This window comes from Mustela putorius, unplaced genomic scaffold (genome assembly GCF_011764305.1).
Source record: "Mustela putorius furo isolate JIRA1106 unplaced genomic scaffold, ASM1176430v1.1 tig00000788_pilon_pilon_pilon, whole genome shotgun sequence".
In the NCBI taxonomy this organism is placed as follows: domain Eukaryota; kingdom Metazoa; phylum Chordata; class Mammalia; order Carnivora; family Mustelidae; genus Mustela; species Mustela putorius.
In genome coordinates, this window is record NW_025421481.1 from 400372 (window position 1) to 421525 (window position 21154).

General features: G+C 41.7%; 1 protein-coding gene across 4 annotated transcripts in view; it reads right to left on the bottom strand.

Annotated features, from left to right (window-relative positions):
• TCP11L2 (t-complex 11 like 2) overlaps positions 1-21154 on the bottom strand; it is a 41307-nt gene that overhangs the window by 19212 nt on the left and 941 nt on the right. For 3 of the 4 annotated variants that reach the window (XM_004743061.3, XM_004743059.3, XM_004743058.3), the window contains exons 2-6: positions 12887-13078; positions 10421-10556; positions 6509-6629; positions 5016-5236; positions 3664-3800 (exon numbers count right to left, since the gene is read on the bottom strand). In XM_004743061.3, the coding sequence (XP_004743118.1) occupies positions 3664-3800; positions 5016-5236; positions 6509-6629; positions 10421-10556; positions 12887-13043 (772 nt within the window). In that variant the 5' untranslated portion in view covers positions 13044-13078. Of the gene's footprint in view, positions 1-3663; positions 3801-5015; positions 5237-6508; positions 6630-10420; positions 10557-12886; positions 13079-19121; positions 19145-21154 lie in introns of those variants that run through there. The other variant, XM_045084751.1, reaches the window with a different exon arrangement.

Below are 21154 nucleotides of genomic sequence, written 5' to 3' on the forward strand. Positions count from 1 at the left end.
ACCTGATGTGGTTATCCTGTTGATGTTCAGTACATGTATCCAATCATTGTCTGAGGCTTTCTGGGGTGTACTTTAAAATCACACAATTATATAAAATTTCTCTGTCGGCAAAATATTTTCTGGAGTCAATTCAGAAATCTAGAGTGCTTCTCTGCATTTTTTTGCAGTAATTATTTTATAAAAAATCATGTACACACAAAAATCCAACCCTATTGTCCTTCTGCATGTTACTGTGAGGCTCTTATTTTGATATTAGGGCACAGTGACCGACTTTTGGCAGAGCGACTTGAGGATATAATTAACAGCTGACATACACTCTGCTTCCTGGACTCTTGATTTCTCTGGGAACATATTTAGAGCTGGGCAATAATGACCTATATCCACAACTGGATTTATTCTATTCTTAAATCTCTGAAAATATCCAAGTCAATGTGAAAAGTACAAATGATTTGCAGGTCACAAAGCCTGGGTTTTAAGGACAGAAACAAACAATTTAAGATGAACAAAATTATAACTCAAACCAATATTAAGGAATTTCCTCCAGATGACAAGCTATCTTGACTCAAGACATAGAGATATTGGCACACGTACGTAGACATATGTACACAGGCGAACAAATGAAAGCAGTCAATAAAATGCTAGAAAGGAAAACACTGCTACAAACATAGTTACTGTAGTTCAGGTTTCAGATTCAGGTTCTATGTAGGGTTCTATTTCCATTAATCCCTCTCTTCCCAGCCCTAAAGTCATAGAATTTTTGTTGTGGAAGGATTCTTAGAAGTCATCTAATCTTATCTGCCACTCAGTGCTAGCGCCCCCTCTGTAGGTCTCCCAAAGAAAGTCAGTATCTCATTTAAGACAGGCAGTGTAGTGTAGCAGTTCGATGTACATGCTTTGGGGCAGAGACATGTCTGATTCATCCAGGCTTTAAGCAGTCACCTAGAGTAAGTACTTTAACCTCAATTTCTTCATTTATATATTTTTTAAAGATTACTTATTTATCTGTTTGAGAGAGAGAGAGACAATAAGCAGGAGGAGTGGCAGAGAGAGAGGGAGCCCAATGTGGGACTCGATCCCAGAACCCTGGGATCATTACCTGAGCCAAAGGCAGATGCTTTAACTGACTGAGCCACCGAGGTGCCCCCATTTCTTCATTTACAAACAGTGAGTGATAACAGTGCCAGATTCATAGGGCTTTGTGAGGCTTTGATGGACTAACAAAGGTAAAACATTTGGCACATAGTAAGGACTTGGTATATAATAAGTGTTCAACAAAATGATAGCTGGCACTGACTACTAATAGTGATAAAGAGGCTCATTCCAAGCTTAAAACAGCTCCAGCTGCTAAAAAGATCAAAACTCTGCCTGTGATTTCCCTCCATGGATCCAAGTCTGCCCTACAGGGCTTAACCCAAAGTCCCTGAATCAGTACTCATGGCTCATGTGTATTTCCTTGTTACCAAACAGAATGTGCTCAGCTTCATGGTCTGTTCCTCCTATGACCCTCCACCACCCAGGCCCTCTTCCGTGGACATGCCCCAGACTCTTGGGGCCCCTTTAAAAGTAGTACCTGTTTGCCCTTGTTTACATAAAAATAAAGCTACCACACTGACTAGCTTGACAGAAAAGCTCAGTCCATGAGGGATGGGGGATCATCTAACAGCCTTATAGCATAGTGAATTAAAATCCAGAAGCTAGTGTTAAGAGCCCAGAAGCTAGTGGCAATGAGGGAATCTGGTAAGCCAGACCTTTGCCAACTGTGCAACATCTGGCATCTCAAATCCCTTGCCTGTGAAATCAAGGGTATAACAGTACCTATTTAACTAAGTAACTGTGATGTTTCATTGAGGTATCACATTCTCTACTCCCAGGCTTTCTTGACACCTCTTACAGTCCAGCTTAATGCCCACTAGTTCATGAATCTGCTCCCATCAGGGTTACCAAAAATCCTCATGCAGTCATACCCAGTGGTCAAGCCTCCATTTTCCTTGACCACTTCGCACTTGTCACAGCTGATTATGTCTTCATTCTCCAAATGCTTTGTTCACTTTCTTACAGAATATCACCAGCTCCTGGCTTCCTTCACTTCCCTGGCTACTCATTCACAGTCACCTATGCTGGATCCTACTCCTCTTTTCAAGCCCTAGATGCTCTAGAATCCCAAATCAGTCCTCTTTAGTACTGACACTCACTCCCCAGGTAATTTCATCTAGTGCAATATTGTGGCTAAGAGCATGAACGGTGTAGCCAGCCCACCTGGGTGAGTCTAAGCCCCACAGCTTACAAGTTGTGTCATGGAGGCAAGGGATCTAACCTGTCCATCCCTCAGTTTCTTCATCCATAAAATGGAGAGCAATTTCCTAAAATTATTGCGAAGATCAAATTAGCTCATATAGGTAAAGTGCTTAGCATGTGGTAAACATTTTATACATGTTAGTGATTATTCAGTTTCATGGCTTTATAAATAAATATACTAGTGAGTCCTGAATGTATACTCCCAGCATTCGCCATTCCCCCGAACTCTAGTCTCTCATATCCACAGGCCTACCTGACCATGTTGATACCAAATAAGATCTCCATGTTCATATATCTAAAGCCGAACCCTGCCTCTGGACCACCTCCCTCTGCTTTCCCCTAGTTGCGCCACCTCACAAACAGCCATCACTACTCACCCTGCTGCTCAGGTGAAAACCTGAGCATCATCTTCAACATCTCCCTTTTCACCTTCATCTAACTTTCAGCAAATTGTTTTGTTCAACTTCTACTTCCACTGCTGCTACGTGGACCATTGGTTCTTGCTGTAGCAACTGCAATTCCACCTCCTTGGTGTCCCTGTTTCCTTCTCTCCTTGCTCCGGTATGAGCTATTCTCTACCCGGAAGCCAGAGTCGTCTTTAAAAATTAAAATCCCATGTTGCTCTCCCTGCTCAAAACTTTCCAATGATTTCCCATCACACTTGGACTCAACTCTCAATGCTCATTTCCCAGCAAGGCTCTCTAGGACCTGCCTTTGCCTACCTCTTGGCCTCTTCTCTTCCCACTCTCTCCTTGCCTACTTTACTCCAGCCACACTGTCTGCCCTTGTCTGTCCAACTTCAAGCTTCATGCCTTTGCCCATGCAGCTCCCTCAGGCTGGGATGTTCCTTGCTCACGTTCTCATGCCCTTTCCTCTTTCCTTTCCAAACTCTGCTCAAATGTTCCTTCTTAGTGAGGTCTTCCCAGTCTAACTTATCTTAAAAAACACCATCTCCACCACTCCTGCCCCACTGCTCTCTGCCCTTTTCCCCTACTTTTCGTCATAGCACTTAACACATCTGACAATATATGTTATTTGTTTGCTTGCCATGCCTACTACAATGTCAGCTCCTTGGGGGGTCACAGCACTGTTTTGTTCACTACAGTATTCATAGCAACTAAGCAGTGTCTGGAATACAGCAGGTGCTCAATAAATACATATTTTTTAATACATGAAGAAATGAATAGTGCTTGGCACAGTTCTTGGGACATGGGCAGACAGTGATAAATTTGTGATGTCTATTTTAGAAGTTAAAAAAAATGTTTAACAGAAATGCCAAAATTCTTTAGTGATATTCCTTAAGACATCAAAAACATAAATATCATATTTCCATCTAACCTCAATATATATACATTATATTGTACTTACTTGGAGTTTCTTCTAAAATTTCTTGGAACTTAGTTCTCTCATAATCCACCAACTGGCGTTGAAGATGTGGTCTAAGACTCCTAATTGTAAAATTGACCATGTCTATTTTCATGAGGTCCAGGACATGGAATATTTGTCTAAAAATTTTAGAGTTAGAATAGTTAGAGAGCTGATTAAGAAATTAAGCTGAAATTCATTAACGTGACCTATTTTACAGACTGGAAACAATAAACATCCCCAAATAGTTTTGAAATTCCAACTGCCATTGGCAAGTCACTTTTCATAGAAGGCACTACATGTGCATTCCAATGTATCCTTCACAGATCTCAAGAGTATTTGCTTTAGCAAATATGATACTTCCAGCTGATCCACTACACCTGGCCATAAACTAATAGACACTAAGAAGTATAAACAATGAGTCTTAAGGAGACAAAGAAGATTCAAGAAGGAATTTTCATTAGAAACCCCTGAAATTTTAAGGGAGTCTGAACAAAGTGTACATGGTTTCTATTCCTACTAAATTTGGGGGTGGAGGATAGAGAGGGGAAAAAAAGGACAGGGCAGTAAGGCACAAAAATACTTAGCTCTGCTTATCTGGTTTTCTTCTAAGATCAAGGATTCCTTTGGGAGACCACTTATTATTGGGTTTTCAATTGCCACACTTCCCTTCTGTTTTGTTTTTATTTTTATTTATTTAATTTTTTTTGAGATCACAAGTAGGCAGAGAGGCAGGCAGAGAGAGAGAGAAAGAGAGAGAGGAGGAAGCAGGCTCACTGCGGAGCAGAAAGCCTGATGTGGGGCTCGATCCCAGGACCCTGGGAACATGACCTGAGCCGAAGGCAGAGGCTTTAACTCACCAAGCCACCCAGGCGCCCCTCTGTTTTGTTTTTAAAATATATATTTATTTATTTGAGAGAGAGAGAGAACAATCAGGAGGGGCAGAGGGAGAGAGAATCTCAAGCAGACTCCACACTGAGCATGGGACCCAATTCAGGGCTTGATCTCATGACCCTGAGAGCACCACTGGGGCCAAAAACAAGAATCAGACACATACCCGACTGGACCACCTACGTACCTGTCCCCCACACTTCCCTTTGGAATGAACTCAAAGGTACTCTCAGTAAATGTAAGCAGCAGGAAGGCCTGGGTGGCTCGGTGGGTTGGGGCCTCTGCCTTTGGCTCAGGTCATGATCCCGGGGTCGTGGGATTGAGCCCCGCATCGGTTCTCTGCGGGGGCCTGCTTCCTTCTTTCTCTGCCTGCCTCTCTGCCTACTTGTGATCTCTGTCTGTCAAATAAATAAATAAAATCTTTGAAAAAAAGAAAAGAAAATGCAAGCAGCAAAAGTGCTAACCTCAGCACCTCCACGATGTTGCTGGTAGCCTTCAGCTCTCTGACATCATCATCTCGCACGGGAGCACACAGCTTTCCCATCGTACTGATGACATAGTTGGCCAGGCCTTGGATGTCAACAGCCCTGTGCTCAGCCTGTTGCCTAATGAGGTCTGTGTCCAAAACTTCACAGATCTGGTTGCGAAGTCGGTTGCCACCAGGAGTCAGAAAAGAGAGAAGAGTCTACATAGGAAAGGAAAGTTAACAGCATTGTTAATAAGGGTTAACAATGAATAACGTTAATAACCCTTAATGTGAATAAGGGTTGTCGTTTTAACTTCAGTGTCTAGATGACTAAGCTCCTTGTGCATATTTTAATGCCCTGGATGCCACAGAAGCACGATGGGTCAGAGGAGCACTCTAGTGCCTCAACTCTAAAAAGAAAGCTCCAGCTTCTGAATTAAAGTGCCCCTCACCCCAGCCTCCAGTCCATGGAAGTTACTGAAACTATCAGAATAAAACCAATTGGCAAGGAAGAAATATTACTGAAATAACTTCAAAAAGTTTACATTTAAACCACGCAAAGAAAGAACAAGTTGCAGATCATGGGTCCACAAGAACCCCTTAAAGAAGATCAAATGGAAATACCCCATGAGCTCCATTAGTATATTTTACATATAAAATATTTATTATATAGGGGCACCTGGGTGGCTCAGTTGGTTAAGCAACTGCCTTCGGCTCAGGTCATGATCCTGGAGTCCCAGGATTGAGTCCCATATCAGGCTCCCTGTTCGGCAGGGAGTCTGCTTCTCCAGCTGACCTATCTCATTCTCTCTCTCTCTCAAGTAAATAAATAAAGTCTTTAAAAATAAATAAATAAATAAAATATTTATTATATATTATACAAGCAACCTATCCTAAGTATTCACCACACAGTGAAAACCGTGCTTACACACACAGCACATGGCATAGGAGTACGGATTCTAAGCCAGAGTGCCTCAGCTCAAGTCCCTCTCTACCCCTCAAAGCTGTGTAACTGTGGGTGAGTAAGGGAACTTGGTTTCTTTTTATTCAGAAAGAATAACACAGCATTATGGTAACAACAAACGAATCATCTAGTGTTTGGCATAGAGCAAATGCTTTGTGAATGTCAGTTAAAACCTTAACTGTCATATCATCTAAATCTTACAATTACCCTGCAAGTTCTCAGGACACTAGAACTCCTGGAGAGAAAGCCTTTGTTTAGCCCGTCACTAAACCAGGTTGTTTAGCTCTCCAGTCTGCGCTCTTAACTACTGTGACCACCACTGTGTGTGTGAAGCGTTGTCCTGCACTCCTTCCACTGTCCTATTTCCCTAGCAACCCCCCACTCCAGGAAGTGCATTTTGGAAACCACCCTTCTAGGGATTGAACTTACTCAGTTTTCCGAAAAGAATCTCCCAATACTCTTCGGAGGACAGAAAAATAGCCTTTGGGGAAAAAAATTATTAATCAATACAGACAACATCAACTTGCCTCTCTGATTTCTTCAAACAGTTTGATGGCATGTTCATACTCGGGAGGCTCAGCATTCAGTTCGGACTCCAGGACGTCCCAGAAGGCCTGGTGGACAATGTGCTTCACTTGACTGGCTAAGCTACAGGAAGGAAATTGTTTTTAAAAATAAGCATTATTTTTCCTGATTATAAAAGAAATGTGTCCATAGTAAAAATCTCAGAAAATGCAGGGGGGAAAAAACAGAAAAAATGGCCCATGTCATTTTTAATCTTTTGACATATCTCCCTGGTTCAATGCATTGTTTTAATATAGTTGAGGATAACCAGTAGGTATATTATATACTTGTTTCATTTAATATTCTGTCCTAAGAGTTTTTCCTAGATTTTAAAAGGGCTTTCTTGCTATAGCTTTCAATAAATTCATAAAATTCTGTCTTAAGGAGATGCCATAATTTACCTAGCTACTCTATAGATCTTTAGACTTGTTCTAGATTTTGGGGATGAGATGGCAAAGTTGCTCTTTCCTCAACAGCTGAAGCTTCATTGCACAGAATAGAACAGATTGGCCCAAGCAGACATGCATGGGAATTGCTGCCAACCACAGTTTAGATGTCCCATTTAAAGTCAGCCAGACCAGACTGCTGAAACAAGAACCTTCCTAGGAAGAGCTCACAATAGAAGAGGTGGCCACTTTGCTTCACTCTTTCTATCAATGTCATAAAACAGGTGCACACTTAAATACACATTCCTACTGCCCTACTACATTTGGCAACAGTTGTAAGAAAAGCATATATTTCCCTGCACTGTACTTATGGGTCTCCATCCCCTAAAGATCATACATCTCTCCCAGGCAGAGGCAATAACTACTTCTTCTCCTAAGTATCTGCCATTGTACCTAGCACACTGCACCTGGCATACAGTGAGTATTTGATGAATGCATGGTAGCTTTCTGAGGAATGTGAGCTAAAATTGTTTCTGTAACTGCAAATACTACTCAGCAACTTGAAATGTTGAAACTTATCCTGGCTGCCTGACTAGTGTCATTCAACATAAATGCTCTTTCTAAAGTTGACCCTCCCGAGCAACTACAGAGCCATTAGAAAGGCAAACGTTGCTGGCATGGATTTCACTCTGGACTTCACAAGCCTCATGTAGTGGCTTGAATTGACCAACTAAGAAGGGGCTACAACAACTTTAGAGCTCCTGCAGGGACATCAGAATTTAAATGTAAGTTTTCCTAAAGGCTGAAAGATACTTTTTAGCTTTTTAATTTTCTGGAAGATGGTGGGGAAGAATGAGATCAATCAAATCATTTACAAGGGTTCCTACTGGGTATCAGAAATTGGATATATTTTGCTAAGCCTTTTTCCCCCCAAAACAATATTTGGTTAGAGAGTCAGTGATATTTTTAAAAGTAATGACGTGGCCATTTGTGGAAAGTCATCTGAAAAATTAATAGGTTATAATATGCCATTTCATTTTTAAATAAAGGTAACTGTCCTAAATTTGCATTTTGCTTTCCTTGCTCACATTTTCCAGCTATGGCAGAGAATTTAAAAAGGAGACTTTCCTATTTCCCATGTTATAAAAATATTTAAGTTCAAGACACTCAGATACCCATGAGCATGCGTGTGAAGTCAACATTTTAGTCCCCATGATCTCCGTGGGGAACATGAAGCTCAGAAATGGTCTCAGCATGCTGTGAAGTGTGTGAACCTGGTGATTCACAGACCTGTACTCCTGGGGATAAAAATATATTATATGTTTATAAAAAATAAAAATTAAAAAACAAAAAAAGAAATGGTCTCAGCAGAGCTAGGATTCAAACCCAGAGCCTATCTGATCAAAAAGTGCCTTCACTAATACCTATATTTGGAACTTTTGAATTTAAAGTATAAATACTTCCAAACTGTCTTTTGCTGTACTTCAAAAAACACACTAATTTTAACTTCAAACATTCATTTTCTTAGTCAGCCAAAAATGTTTATAAGGCATTCAGTATATGCCAGGCCCTGTTTTAGGTATTATTGTTACTATAGTAGGAAAAAAAAAAAAAGTGTGCGCTCTCAAAAAGCTTATTTGTTCGCAGGGACAGGAAGACAAAAACAAAACACATTAAAAATAAATAAGGCAATTTCAGAACCTTGAGGAAGACAGAAAAAGACAATGTAGTAGCTAGTGATGGAGAGGGTGCTAATTTCACTGGTGGCTGAAGAAAGCTTCTCTAACATACAGACCTTTGAGTTGAGACTTGAAGGAGGGACAGAAAAGCAGCCAGTGAAAATCTAGGGGATTTTCAGAAAGAAGAAGGACAAAGTCCTTGAAAAGGATCAAGCTGGTGTACTCTGGGGTCAGTAAGGAAGCCAGTGTGGCTGAAGCATACCAAGCAGGAGGGAAAGAAATAAGAGACATGGTCTTGGAAGTAGGGCCTTGCTGCCACAGTAGAGTTTGAATTCTTATTCTAAGTGTAATAGAAAAGCCACTGAAGGATTTCAAGCAAAGAAATGACCTACTCTGATTAACCCCTTTAGAAAGGTCACCGGTTACCGTGTGGATATGGAGGGTGGGTTGGGGGAGCTAAGGATGGAGACAGGGCAACTAGTTAGGACTTAAAGAGTCAAGGTCAGAGGTGATGGTGGCCTGGCCTAGGAGTGTATCAGTAGAGCTGGTATAAAGGATTATGGTGAAATGCAGCTACCATAGAAAACCAACCAGATATACCTATTTTGGCCAGTAATCTTAAAAAAATATTAATGATTATCATGAATAATAACCCCAGGAGCAGGAAGACTATGATTCACATTTTGAAGAAGGAAAATTATTATGTTTGCTACTTTCCTGCTTGAAAACAAATAAACATTAAAGCTCTAAATAGAATCAAATATTATATGTTGTCTTAATTGATAGAGGAAATGCCTCTGGATTTATAAATGACACTGAGGTTGAAGATTTAATGCCATTATTCGTGAGCTAACCTTGCCTATAAAGATGATATATCTGTGATATATCTTATGGCCTCCAGCCTTTTCTCTTCTTTGTCCCAAGGGATTTATGATCCACTGAAGTTAGAGAGGCTGATGTAGGGTATAAGGGCATGGCTCTAACTAGAGGTCCTTGGGTTGGGGGTATGTGTGAAGTTAACCGGGGTCCCTCTGTAGTTATGATTCCTACCTCCAGATGCTTCTGGATCACCTATTCTTAGCACTTTGGCAGTTCCACTAATTTATTTATCTTTCACAACCTGAATATCAGTTTTTTTTTTTTTAAGATTTTATTTATTTGACACACAGAAATCACAAGTAGGCAGAGAGGCAGGCAGAGAGAGAGAGAGGGGAGGAAGCAGGCTCCCCGCAGAGCAGAGAGCCCGACGCGGGACTTGATCCCAGGACCCTGGGATCATGACCCGAGCCAAAGGCAGAGGCTTTAACCCACCGAGCCACCCAGATGCCCCTGAATATCAGTTTTTAAGAAGTCCATCTGCAAACATTTCTTGAGCATGTACTAAATGTCAGGCATTCTGCTAGGCAATGGGGATAGAGCAGCAAACAATACAGACATAGTTCCTCCATTATGGTGTTTTGGTCACATGGAAAGACAGACACTGAACATAAAATTATAAGTCTTCTTAACAAAAAGGAGGTAAGAGGGCAATAGGAGTCTTTAGGAAGGGGATTTAATGTAATTTAGTATGCTCAGGAATGTCAAGAAAAGCTTCTCTCAGGAAGTGACATAGCAGCTGAGTTCTAAGGATTATGGGTAACATATACCCTTGAGGAATGGTTTTAAAAACAAGTATAAGACCTTGTTAGAGAACTAACCAGTATTTGCTCCCAGTAGTTGTTACACAAGACTTCTAGGAATCAATGTAAACATATGTGTATGTATGAGACTCTGCAGCTCAGTTTACACAGAACAAATGCCTCCGGGTTACCTGTTCTCGGGGAGAGCGTCTTGTTTCAGTTGAAAGCTCTCATTTACGGCAATTTCATGAACAAGTGTCATGTTTGATAAGTTCCTTGCTGCCGCCATCACTTTGTCAAATGTTACAACTCTGGGAGGGCTTGTTGCTGAAACAAAAACAAAACACAGTTCATGTCATGGAGGAAAAGCTGTCATCCTACGAAACCTGATGCAGACGGAGTTTAAGTTATTCTAACATATAAGAAGCATACATACGAAACTGGGTAGATTTCCTGCTTATTCTTAAGACTTCAAAAATTCAAGAACTCCTTTGATAGTTTCAGTTATTATATTGATAATAAATTCTCAAATGTCTTCCAGACTATTTTATTAGTATAAGCTATTATAAGTACTTTCTTTTATTAAATCACCTCATATTTTAGTACCTATTGATAACTGCATTTATTACATATACTATGCAGGAATTTGATAAGACTACTTTTATTCTCTAATTCATTAACTCATTAACTTAAACAGACTCAAAATGAAGTAATTGATTTTTTAAAACTATAACTTCTAAAAGTATAGGCAGTATAGCATAATGTTTAGGTTTGATTCCAACTTTTGCCAATTGGTAGATATCATTTGACTTCACTAGGGCATAATTACCTCCTCAGGGCTGAGTTTAGGTAATTAAATAAGATAATTTAAGTAAAGAAGAACAAAGTAAGAACTTCATAAATGTAGATACTTAAAATAAAACTATCTGGTAAACTGGATAATCTAAGTAGGAAGTAGTATATAAAGAATTATTCTACTTACTTCTAAAGATTATTCTAATAAACCATGTCTTTTAAAAATGACTATTGGAAATCTTAACTTCAATTAATTGAAAATCATTGCCTCAAACAACAGTAATAACTGGCAATATTTTGCTACCTAAAATAATTTTTCAAAGAAGCAGAGGGGAAGGAGGAAGAGTAAGACCATGTGGAGGAGGAAGGGGAGGAAGAGTTTGGAAAAATGGTGATACACGGAATTAGGAAAACCCCTCTTTAGGATGACTGCGTACTCTGTTAGAGGCATCAGCCTAAGACATAATATAAAGAGTGAGAAAAAGCATAAAAAGCTAAGTGGCTACTAGTAAATTCTTTTCTCAATTCTTTGTCCCATTAAGATTCTTTTTTAAAAATGTCTGTATACTTGGGTCCAATAATCCAATTATATCCAAAGGAATTCCTGGAAAGGCTCAATGCACCAAGATGTTCATAAAGCATCATTTGTAACAGAAAAAAAAAAAAAGAGGAAAATTAACTCAATGACCAATGTCCAATGTCAATGGTTAAATTCATGGTGTAGTCATTTACTGAAGTAGTTTTCATGTATTAAAAGTATATTATAACATGGTAAATATTTTAGTTATAATTCTTTTTAAAAATATTTACTTATTTGGGCAGGAAACAGAGGTAGAAAGAGAATCCAGAAGCAGACACCCTGCTGAGCATGGAGCCCAATGTGGAGCTTGATTCCAGGATCCTGAGATCATGAGTTGAAATCAAGAGTTGGCTGCTTAAAAGACTGAGCCACCCAGGCGCCCCATGTTTTAGTTATAATTCTAAGTGAAAAGTGTCTACACATATATACACACATATGTCTATGTGAAGAATGAGTATGACAAAGCACCACCAGCTGTCATCTTCAGGTGATAGTATGGACAAAATTAAATTTTCTCTATACTTACATACTTTCCAAAATTTTAAAAATGAGATTGTATAAATTTAAAATAAACACAAATGAACAAATGTTTTTGACATGGGCATTTGATTATATGAGACATTCGTTGCTTCTTTCTGCATTTGTTTTGTCTTTTTAAGGTGTTGTATTTCCTATGCAAAATGTCAATTAAAAAGCTAAAACAACAACAACAACAACAACAAAACACACTTGCTTTACACACCTCTAGTTTCCATACACAAACAAGGGAAAAGACAGCTCCCTCACTATGGCCACCTTTTTAACTCTTTCTCACAGCCCTGGTGTAGTAATTCCCCTCCTGCGCACTTTTGTGGGGAGATTTGCACAACAGGTTTTGAAATCAGCAGGAAACCCTTTAGATTATTTCACTTCCTGCCTGACCCTTGAATTGGGGCAATTATCAGAAAAGACCAGTTTGAACTTATCCTTGAATGTGGCCCAACAAGTGATCTCAAGAGGGAGTGGCTTTCCACTACTCCAGAGAAAAGACAGGTGGGGTTTAGGGACCTGATTTACAGTCAAACCAAAGCAGATCAGAGACAGTAATGAAAATAAAAATGGGCAGGTTGTAAACTTTAATGGTTACTTAATCCTGCCTTTGCAGCAGTACTACGGTACATCTAGAAAGGAGGGAAAGTCTCTACTTTGCTCTCATTCATTTATGAGTTTTATCTAACACACATGTCTAGAACCAACACCCCCTCCCCTGTCCCCCACAACCCCTGCTCCCCTGTCAGCTTACAAGCAGGAGAGCTGGATTTGCTGGAAGAGTCGCTTGTAAAGCTCTGCCTTGAGCACTCATAGTCACTGAGTGAAGTCATGCTTTCGGAAAACCGGGAAGAGTCTGAATCTCTTGGCTGGTCTTCGCCTACATGCTGCTTTTCACCATTGAAGGGCATTTTGTGTCACTCGAGTGTGGGCAAAGAGATAGTGCCTGCAGAGAAAAACACACCCGGCGTCAAGGCTCTGTGGTACTTCCACTGGCATCACAGATGCTTCTTCCAGTGTAGACAGCTTGGCTCACATGAGTCACAGTGTTGGAATGTCCCCAGAAGAGAACCACATCTTTCCCATAGCAGCCAGGTTATTACCAGGCCTTCAAGACTGCCTTCCAGAAATAAGACTCCAGAAGCCTAAGTGTGAACTTACTCAGGACATACATAGTGGGACTGTGGAACAGCTTTCAGCAATAACAGATCCTTTAAAAATGTGCAGAAGACACACAGTCTCTCCCTGGGTTTCTAAAGCATGGAAGGCAAGAGTTAAGAGGGTAGGGCCTTGAGGCCTGATGGCCTAGGTTAGAAGCTCATACTGTCTTTTGCCATGTGACTTTGGGAAAGCCACTAAGCCACCTACCTCTTGAGTAAAACCGGGCTGAAAGACTAAACTTAAGAGGGTTGCTTGAAGATTAAATGGGATTAATCTTATTAAAGTGCATAGAACTCAAATATTAGCTATTATTATTATTATTATTCCTATGGCTTTGTTTTAAATAAACTACTTTTTAAATCAGCCCCTTTAGTTCCTGATGAGCCTCCTGGAGAAAGGAGAAGACTAACTAACATCTCTGGCTGGCAAGTTTTCAGGTTTATCTCCATTTTCCTGTGAACTGCCATGATACAAAGTGTAAAGCCTGACACTAGGTTTGCACTTGACAGCTGACTCGGTACCCACTACTACCCGATGAACAAACAGGCACCAAAGAACCTGATTCATGGATGAAGGAGACAGACTCTGAGGGACAAGGGGACTTACCGTGCCATAAAACCGGCCCCTTGACTCTATGTCCAGTATTGTATCTGGGACATCAGATTGCCTTCCAGGTAAGAGCAGAGCACTTGGGCCCACTCACCCCCTAGAAAGGAGATCCTGGGCACATAGGATGCTCCACCCTGAGCCCTGGAGCCTTAGCAAGGCCTAGGAGGGAGCTGGCTCTGACACGTAGGGTATTAGCTGACACTAAGGGGAACCAGGGCCCAAGGAAGAAGACCCCTCGAGTCCTGAATAGACAATAATGATAGTAAGGGTTCACTGAGTCTCTTTAAACCAGCCCATGCGGTGAGGTATACAGAGCTTTTAAAGCTACAAAAACTTGAAAACACAGCTGTGCATAGTATGCCTGGAAATCCTGTGCAGTTTCTTCAGTGGTTCCTTTTGTATTTACTGAGTGCCTACTATGCAGCAGCAGTACCAGGAAAAAGAGAACAGTGAACAAAAGAGATAGGGCCCTACTTGCATGGCTCTCAAGTCTAGATACCTACAACTGTATGTGCCAGAGGCTAGCACATGTGAAAAGGGGAAACAAGGCATTGCTGGGGAAGCATGAGAAAGGAGAGGCAGGATGGGCCTATGGGCGATTCTAGTCTTGTTGAGATAAATGTTGCCATTTTGTATCAGTTGGGTGGTAACAAAGATAAGGATGAACCTCAGAGGGACTTTAATTTAAGGTCAGTGCCCAAGGGCCTTTGCCCCTGGCCTCACCTAATCAACCTTTAGTCCTGCCAATTGTACAAGTGCATCCTTTCCAGGCCCACCTCTATCACAAACAGAAGACCACTAACTCCTTGCCTCTGCAAGGAATCCAGAGAAGTCGCCAGGAACCTACCAGGTAGAGAAGTCTGCCTTGTCCTGGACTCCCAAGGCCAACCACCACCAGCACAGGCTATAAAATAGCCCTTAATCCTTGAGACTCCAATGGGAGTCACCTCCTTCACCACATACAAACTAGGTTCTACTTGAGCTTTAACTCCCACCTGCTGGGGGGAAGGGAATAGAGAACAGAACAAAAGGGTCTGCTTGATCTCTTTCACTTCCACCAAACCCCAATCCTAAATGGAATACTTGTCCTTCCCTCTACATTCTTCTCTCTCTTTGCCACCATTTTCTGTCTCACTGATAGCACTTCTTGAAAATGCTACCTTCCTCAGGAAGCCTTTGCTCCTTGACCAGAGTGAATGACACTCTTCTCTGTACATCTGCAGCACATGTCCTATATCTCCACCCTGGAGCTGCATCCCTTGTACAGTTATTTTCTTTCCATGGCTACTTCTGACTATCCTTAATAAGGCAGGGAATGTGTCTTGTCCATTGCCAGTGTCAAGTACGTGACAATATTCATTCAGTGTCAGCTGAATCGGAATCATTGAATCCCATTTGGTACAGCTTCAACCAGAACATTCACAAACTGATACCACTACACACTTAAGGCCTGGTACTGCCAAAGTTAAAGCACGGGAAGAGAGAACCTACCACCTAAACGCACTTTATTAGGTTTAAGACTCAACACTCCCTGACCCTGGTAACACTCCTATTTGAAAATCTTGAACTTTGTTTCCATATTTTTTTTTTCAGTCATTCCGCCATAACAAGTGCTCTGTATGCTCTGCTCTTAATTTTTCTTCACTTTGGCTGTTTTTCCAAGTAAAGGTGAATAAAAGCTTTCATCCATTAGAATTTATGAAATAGGTTAATAGTCATAACTGTCCATTTCATTTTTCTACTCCAGCTGAACAGCACACTTTGTAGGCTCCTTAATTGTGTTTAACAAGGCAGCAAAGTACAAAGATTTAAAAATAAAAAGATGTAGGTTAGGAGTTAGAAGGCTAGACTCTGAGGCTTGAATCTGTCATTAATTTGCTGTGCTACTTCATGCACACCACAATGGCTCCCTCACCTCATTTTTCTGAGCAGCTGGGCCTGCTATAAGGTTCCTTTCAGCTAGGAAATGCCAAAATTCTATAAACCCAGAGTTCCATGAGGCTTCACTAGAAGTTCTGAAATTAAATGTGCTCATGGCAGACATACTTAATAATGTGCAACTATGCTTCCTTCCAACAGTTCACTGGAAGTAGTTTCTGGCACAGGGAATGCAACAGAAAATGTGAAAGCTTCTTAATGTTCAGACCCTCTTGTTTGGATGGTAAAAGGCTCCATAGCACAACTGGGCTTTAATGCATCCAAGGAGGAACTTTCCTTTGAAGCCCAAATGTCCATTATTATTCTATAAGGAAATTGCCTCTTTCCTCCTCTAGGCATACTAATGACACCTAATGCATGGGTTGGTGTGGGACTTCATTTAGTCAATACACGTAGAGTGCTTGGAACAGTGTGTCTGACAGAGAAAACAGGATATAAATGATTGCTATTATTAGTATTATTTGCATTTTTCTTGTTATTATCATTTCAAGCATTAAAAACTCTAGAGGGGAGAACTGTTTTATCCCAAGATGATAAAAGTATGTTCCCCTACAGATAAACAAGCTGTTAGTTAACTTACAACAGAACTCTTGCACTTATCTGAGATAATAAAGCTGAAAGCAAACGCCCCATCCCAGTGCAAATGGTCTTCTGCAAGTTCCTTCACATCTGTTCTTGCTTTTCTTGGTCTCGGGTTTCCATATAAGTCATCTGGGGACAAAGCTACTTGACTCAAAAGGCATTGAGGGTAATTATATGGCTTTAAAAACTATTTTGGATTCTCTCTTAGAATAGTGATAACAAAACCAGTCTATTCCTTTAAGAAAGGTAATGCTTCTCATACTGACAAACTTAGACCTACTTAACTTTCACCACTGCCAATCACAAGCAAACCACACAACTTTTCAAAAACACCACATCTCGCTCTACCTGGAGGATTTACTACTCGCCAAAGGTAAAGTCAAAGGTGAAAACAGTGGATAACTCCAAGCAAAGCCTCCAACACTACAGTGGGTCACCATCAAGGAGAATAATCACATTTTACATTCTATTCTTTCTCATTTAATAAGTTCAGTATTATATAATTCCTTCCAAGACCAATGACTGGGATGCAGCTGACACTTAAACATTTATGGTTGAATGAATGGCAATACAACCACTGCCATTTTAGAGAAGAGGAAACAAGTAGAGGGATTTAAAGGGACAGACAGAAGGAAGACGGGTTTTTAATTTGCTAGTTGACTCCTTAGCCTGGGTCCAAACTCCCAACTTCACTTCTTTATTTCCTTCCCATAGCACATTCATCTGCAAACGGTCCAGCACAGGTTCAGGATTAGAAAGACCCACCAGAGACAATGTACATGTCCATGAAGCAGGAAGAACACTGGCTCTGGAATCAAGTGGACTGGGCTTTTGATCCTGACTCTTGGTATCTACTGACTGGAGAGAGGGAATTTAGCCATCTGTAAAATGGGGCTAATAATAGTATCTCCTTTATAAAAATGTTGTGGAGATTAAGTGAAATAGTCTATGTCAAGTACTTACGTTCCCAGTAAGTGCTTGACAAACTGTCAACTATTATTTTATTCTTACTGAAAGAAATTATGATTTCCAAACATGTCAACGTCATAAAAACAAGGAATGGCTGAGGACATGTTCCATATGAAAAGAGATGATAACTGAGTGCAACAGATGATCCCTGACTGAGTCCTATACCAAAGGGGGGAAAAATGCTATTATTGGATCAATTAACAGCACTGGTACAAACTTGAATCTACTTTCTATATTACAATGTTAAATTTACTAACTTTGATAAGTTTACTCTGACTACATATTTAGGAATAAAGGGCCATGATGTATGCAACTTTCTCTTGACTAATTTAGTGACCAAAAGAGAAAACAGTAAAGATATGGAGCAAAAAGTTAACAGGTGAATATGAGTAAAAGGTAGACAACAAGGAGTTCTTTGTAGTGTTCCTACAACCTTTTCTTTAAGTTTTAAATTATTTCCAAGCAAAAGATTAAAAGAGAAGTACTGAACCAAAACTTCAAGTCTAATTCAGAATAGTCCGGGCTCCCGCAATTTTTAGATTTTGACTGTCCCCACTGCTGGACTAGCTTAGATACTGCTCTATTACAAAAGTTCTAGACAGTCTGGCTTGACCCAGTGTTCTTCTTGAACAGTGTATGGAGAATAAAAACAGGAAATAGGCCAGAGCCCTTCAGAAGAGGCACAATAAATCATCCCTTCTAAGGGTTCATCTCCAGGTGGTTTCCCTTTTCTTAAGAAGTTTCCTGGCTGGTTTATATTCCTCTGGGATTTGGCCTCTGCCTATACACACCATCCCATATCACTCTCTCTCTAACCCTTCCCGTTACAAACACAATGGCTTCCTTCAGGTTCTTCAGATATGCCAAACTTCCTACTTTGGAGCACTTGCACCTGCTAGTCTGTCCCCTAGCATGCTTCCCTGATCTCTATTGGATGGACTCCTTATTGTCATTCAGTTTTAAAATTAAATATTAAATATTACAACTTCAAAGTGACATTCCCTGATATCCTCACTCCATCTAAATTAGACATCTAGAGCTGAGAACACTTCGAAGGATAGAGGAGGTGTCTTGCTGAAGAACAAATTAAGCTACACTCCTATTCATATTACAACTTGGGGTTTCCTTCTCTCCTGCCTCACTCACATTGCTCATATTTCCATTATGCAGTCACTTAAAGTGCTATAGTTGTTGTTTATATATCTGCCTCCCCACTACATTTTAAACTGCTTACAGGAAGGGCTATGTCTCCTCTTTCCAATTCCCAGTGCCTGTAATTCAAACTAGCAAAGACTCAGAGCTCCAGAGCTTAAAGAAATGTTTACATTGTGTCTTTCCACTTTCTTATGCTCATTGATAGTAAATAATAACAATCAGAGCTAAGAGTTACTGTGTGCTTATTATATCTCAGCCCCCATAAGTGCTTTAAGTGTTTTAATCTCTTTGAATCTTTATTATAACCCTGTTAGATGAGGTATTGCTATTATCTGCATGATATAGAAAAGAACCTGAGGCTTAGAGAAATTAAATTACTTGTCCTAGGGTTCACAGCAGTGGCAGAAGCACAACGGAAAGCCAGGCCATGGATTCCTATAGCCCATGCTTTCTACCACTCTAGGATGGCTGGAGAAAATTTGGCCTGCTGCTCATTCTTTCCACTCTCAGTCTGCCAAATCGATCTACACAACACCACGTGGATACTTGCATATGTGGTAACAAGCTGACCTTACCCCGGGGTGGCTGCTCAAGTGCTATACCGTGAAGGGCATCACTGAAAGAGTCTATTGTCCAAAATAATTCTGAAATGTAAATGAAAATAATAAATGAAAATCCTTTATCGAGAGCCATTCTTTAAGCACTGCAAAATCCTTAGTTAAAACCCACATATTATCAGAAGTCTTAACTCCTTACAACTGATATCAAAAACACTTTCAGGTGCACTATTTAGATTTTCCAGCAGTGCTCTGGACAAGGAATGGAGCCCAACCAGTTAAGGCTGAGTCGTGGAAATGAGATATTTCAAGAGCTACCTAGTGGATGTCATCCTTGAAGACCCGATCAAGGTCATATGAAAAGACAAGCATTCACATATGTGTAGTAAAGGGTAAGGAGTCAGAGGAATAAGACTTGGCTCTGAAGAAAAAAATTGCAGATGGTGTGGAAAAGCTCCGTCTTCTGCAAAATGTTGCTTTAGAACCAGTCCCAAACAGCAGTGCTAGAAAGTTATTCATATGCAGCAAGGTATAAACCACAGAGCAGAAGAGAGGTTCTGTTCCATTCTGCTAGAGAATACCGGTCTTCATCAAATTAGAGCCAACAAAGAGCTAGATAAAAGCCAACAAGCCAGTCATTGTCTAAGAAAACAGATGTTCATGGAACACATAACATTACAGCATCAGGGAAAAGAATTTCTAGGCACTTTTCACACTTGGAAATACTTCTCCTCCCACCCCTGACTGGCCTGTTTAATACCAGTGATTCCTCCTGGGGACCTCAACCCCCCCCACACCCCAAAATGGCACTGAAGCTGCTTCCACACATGACTGAGTATCTTCAGCCCTGGGCCACTTCAAGTGAGGCAGCCTCCACGGGCTGCCAGAGTGATGTATGAAATCCCTGGAGGCAAGAGGACAAGGTGGGCAAGGAGCCAACTAAAGTGGAACCACTGCCCTAACCTCATTCTGATCGGCAGGTGGCAAAGAGCAGGGTCTCTGGCTGGGCTGGAAGCCATGGGACCACAAGGATCTTGGGGGCTGAGGGGCCCACTGGGGACAAGGACAGCTTGTCTGGTTTCTCAAGGTTAAAGTAACAGGACAACCACCTAAGACAATTATTTCCAAACTTCAGTCATTTGCATACCACTTTTCATGTCTGTTTCCACATCTCCCTCCTCATCTATACCCTAATTTATCAATCACTTCTATCTTGGCTAGATTTTTGCATTTAAATACATTTATTTTAAAAGGAAACTTTATATCATTGTGAAATCGCTTGTTTAATGAAGTTTTCTCTTCCCCCAGTACTAGCGAAAACGCAGTACCCTGTTCGTCCACGTGCCAAATCAGCGCTGTTACCCCCCCCCCCCCCCGTGGTGCCATCCAGAGGCGCGGTTTTGGGAAGCGCAGGCTATCCCCGAGAGGCCAGAGGTTCGAGCCCTGGGCCTGACTGGCATCTCCCGCCTCTTCCCTCAGACAGTCCGCTCGGGGGTAGGCACCAGAGTCTGCACACACACACCCCACCAACTCGGGCAGCCCCTCCCCTCCAACAGCACGTTTCCTGCCATAACAAACCCTTGGGGGAGGGGACGGCGGAGGCCCAGCCGAGTGCCAGGGAAACCCCGGCAACAAACCCCAAACACACGCTTCGGGCCGCGCCCGCCCCCACCGCGGCTCGGCTTGCCCACCCGCGCCGGGCCGGGGGTCGCAGGCGAGAGAGGGGGCCCCCTCCCGGGGCCCGGATGGTGGGAAGCCTTTCGCTGCACTGTCGCTGGCACGGGTCCAGCAGGATGTAAACAGCGGCCAAGCGGCCGCGACCCCGCCGCCTCCGGAGCCCAAAGCCCGCGGCCGAGCTGACACCCGCCGCGGCCACTCGGTACCCGCGCCCCGCACCCACGCGGGACGGCGGTTCGAGGTCAAACAAGGGGTTGGGGGAGCAAGTAGCGGGGCTTTAACGCCCCTGGCACCGGAGTCCCAGGACAGAGTTCCGAGGTGGGTCGGGGGAGGCCCTCGGGCTGCCCTGGGGCTAGATGTCCTGGTCCACTGAC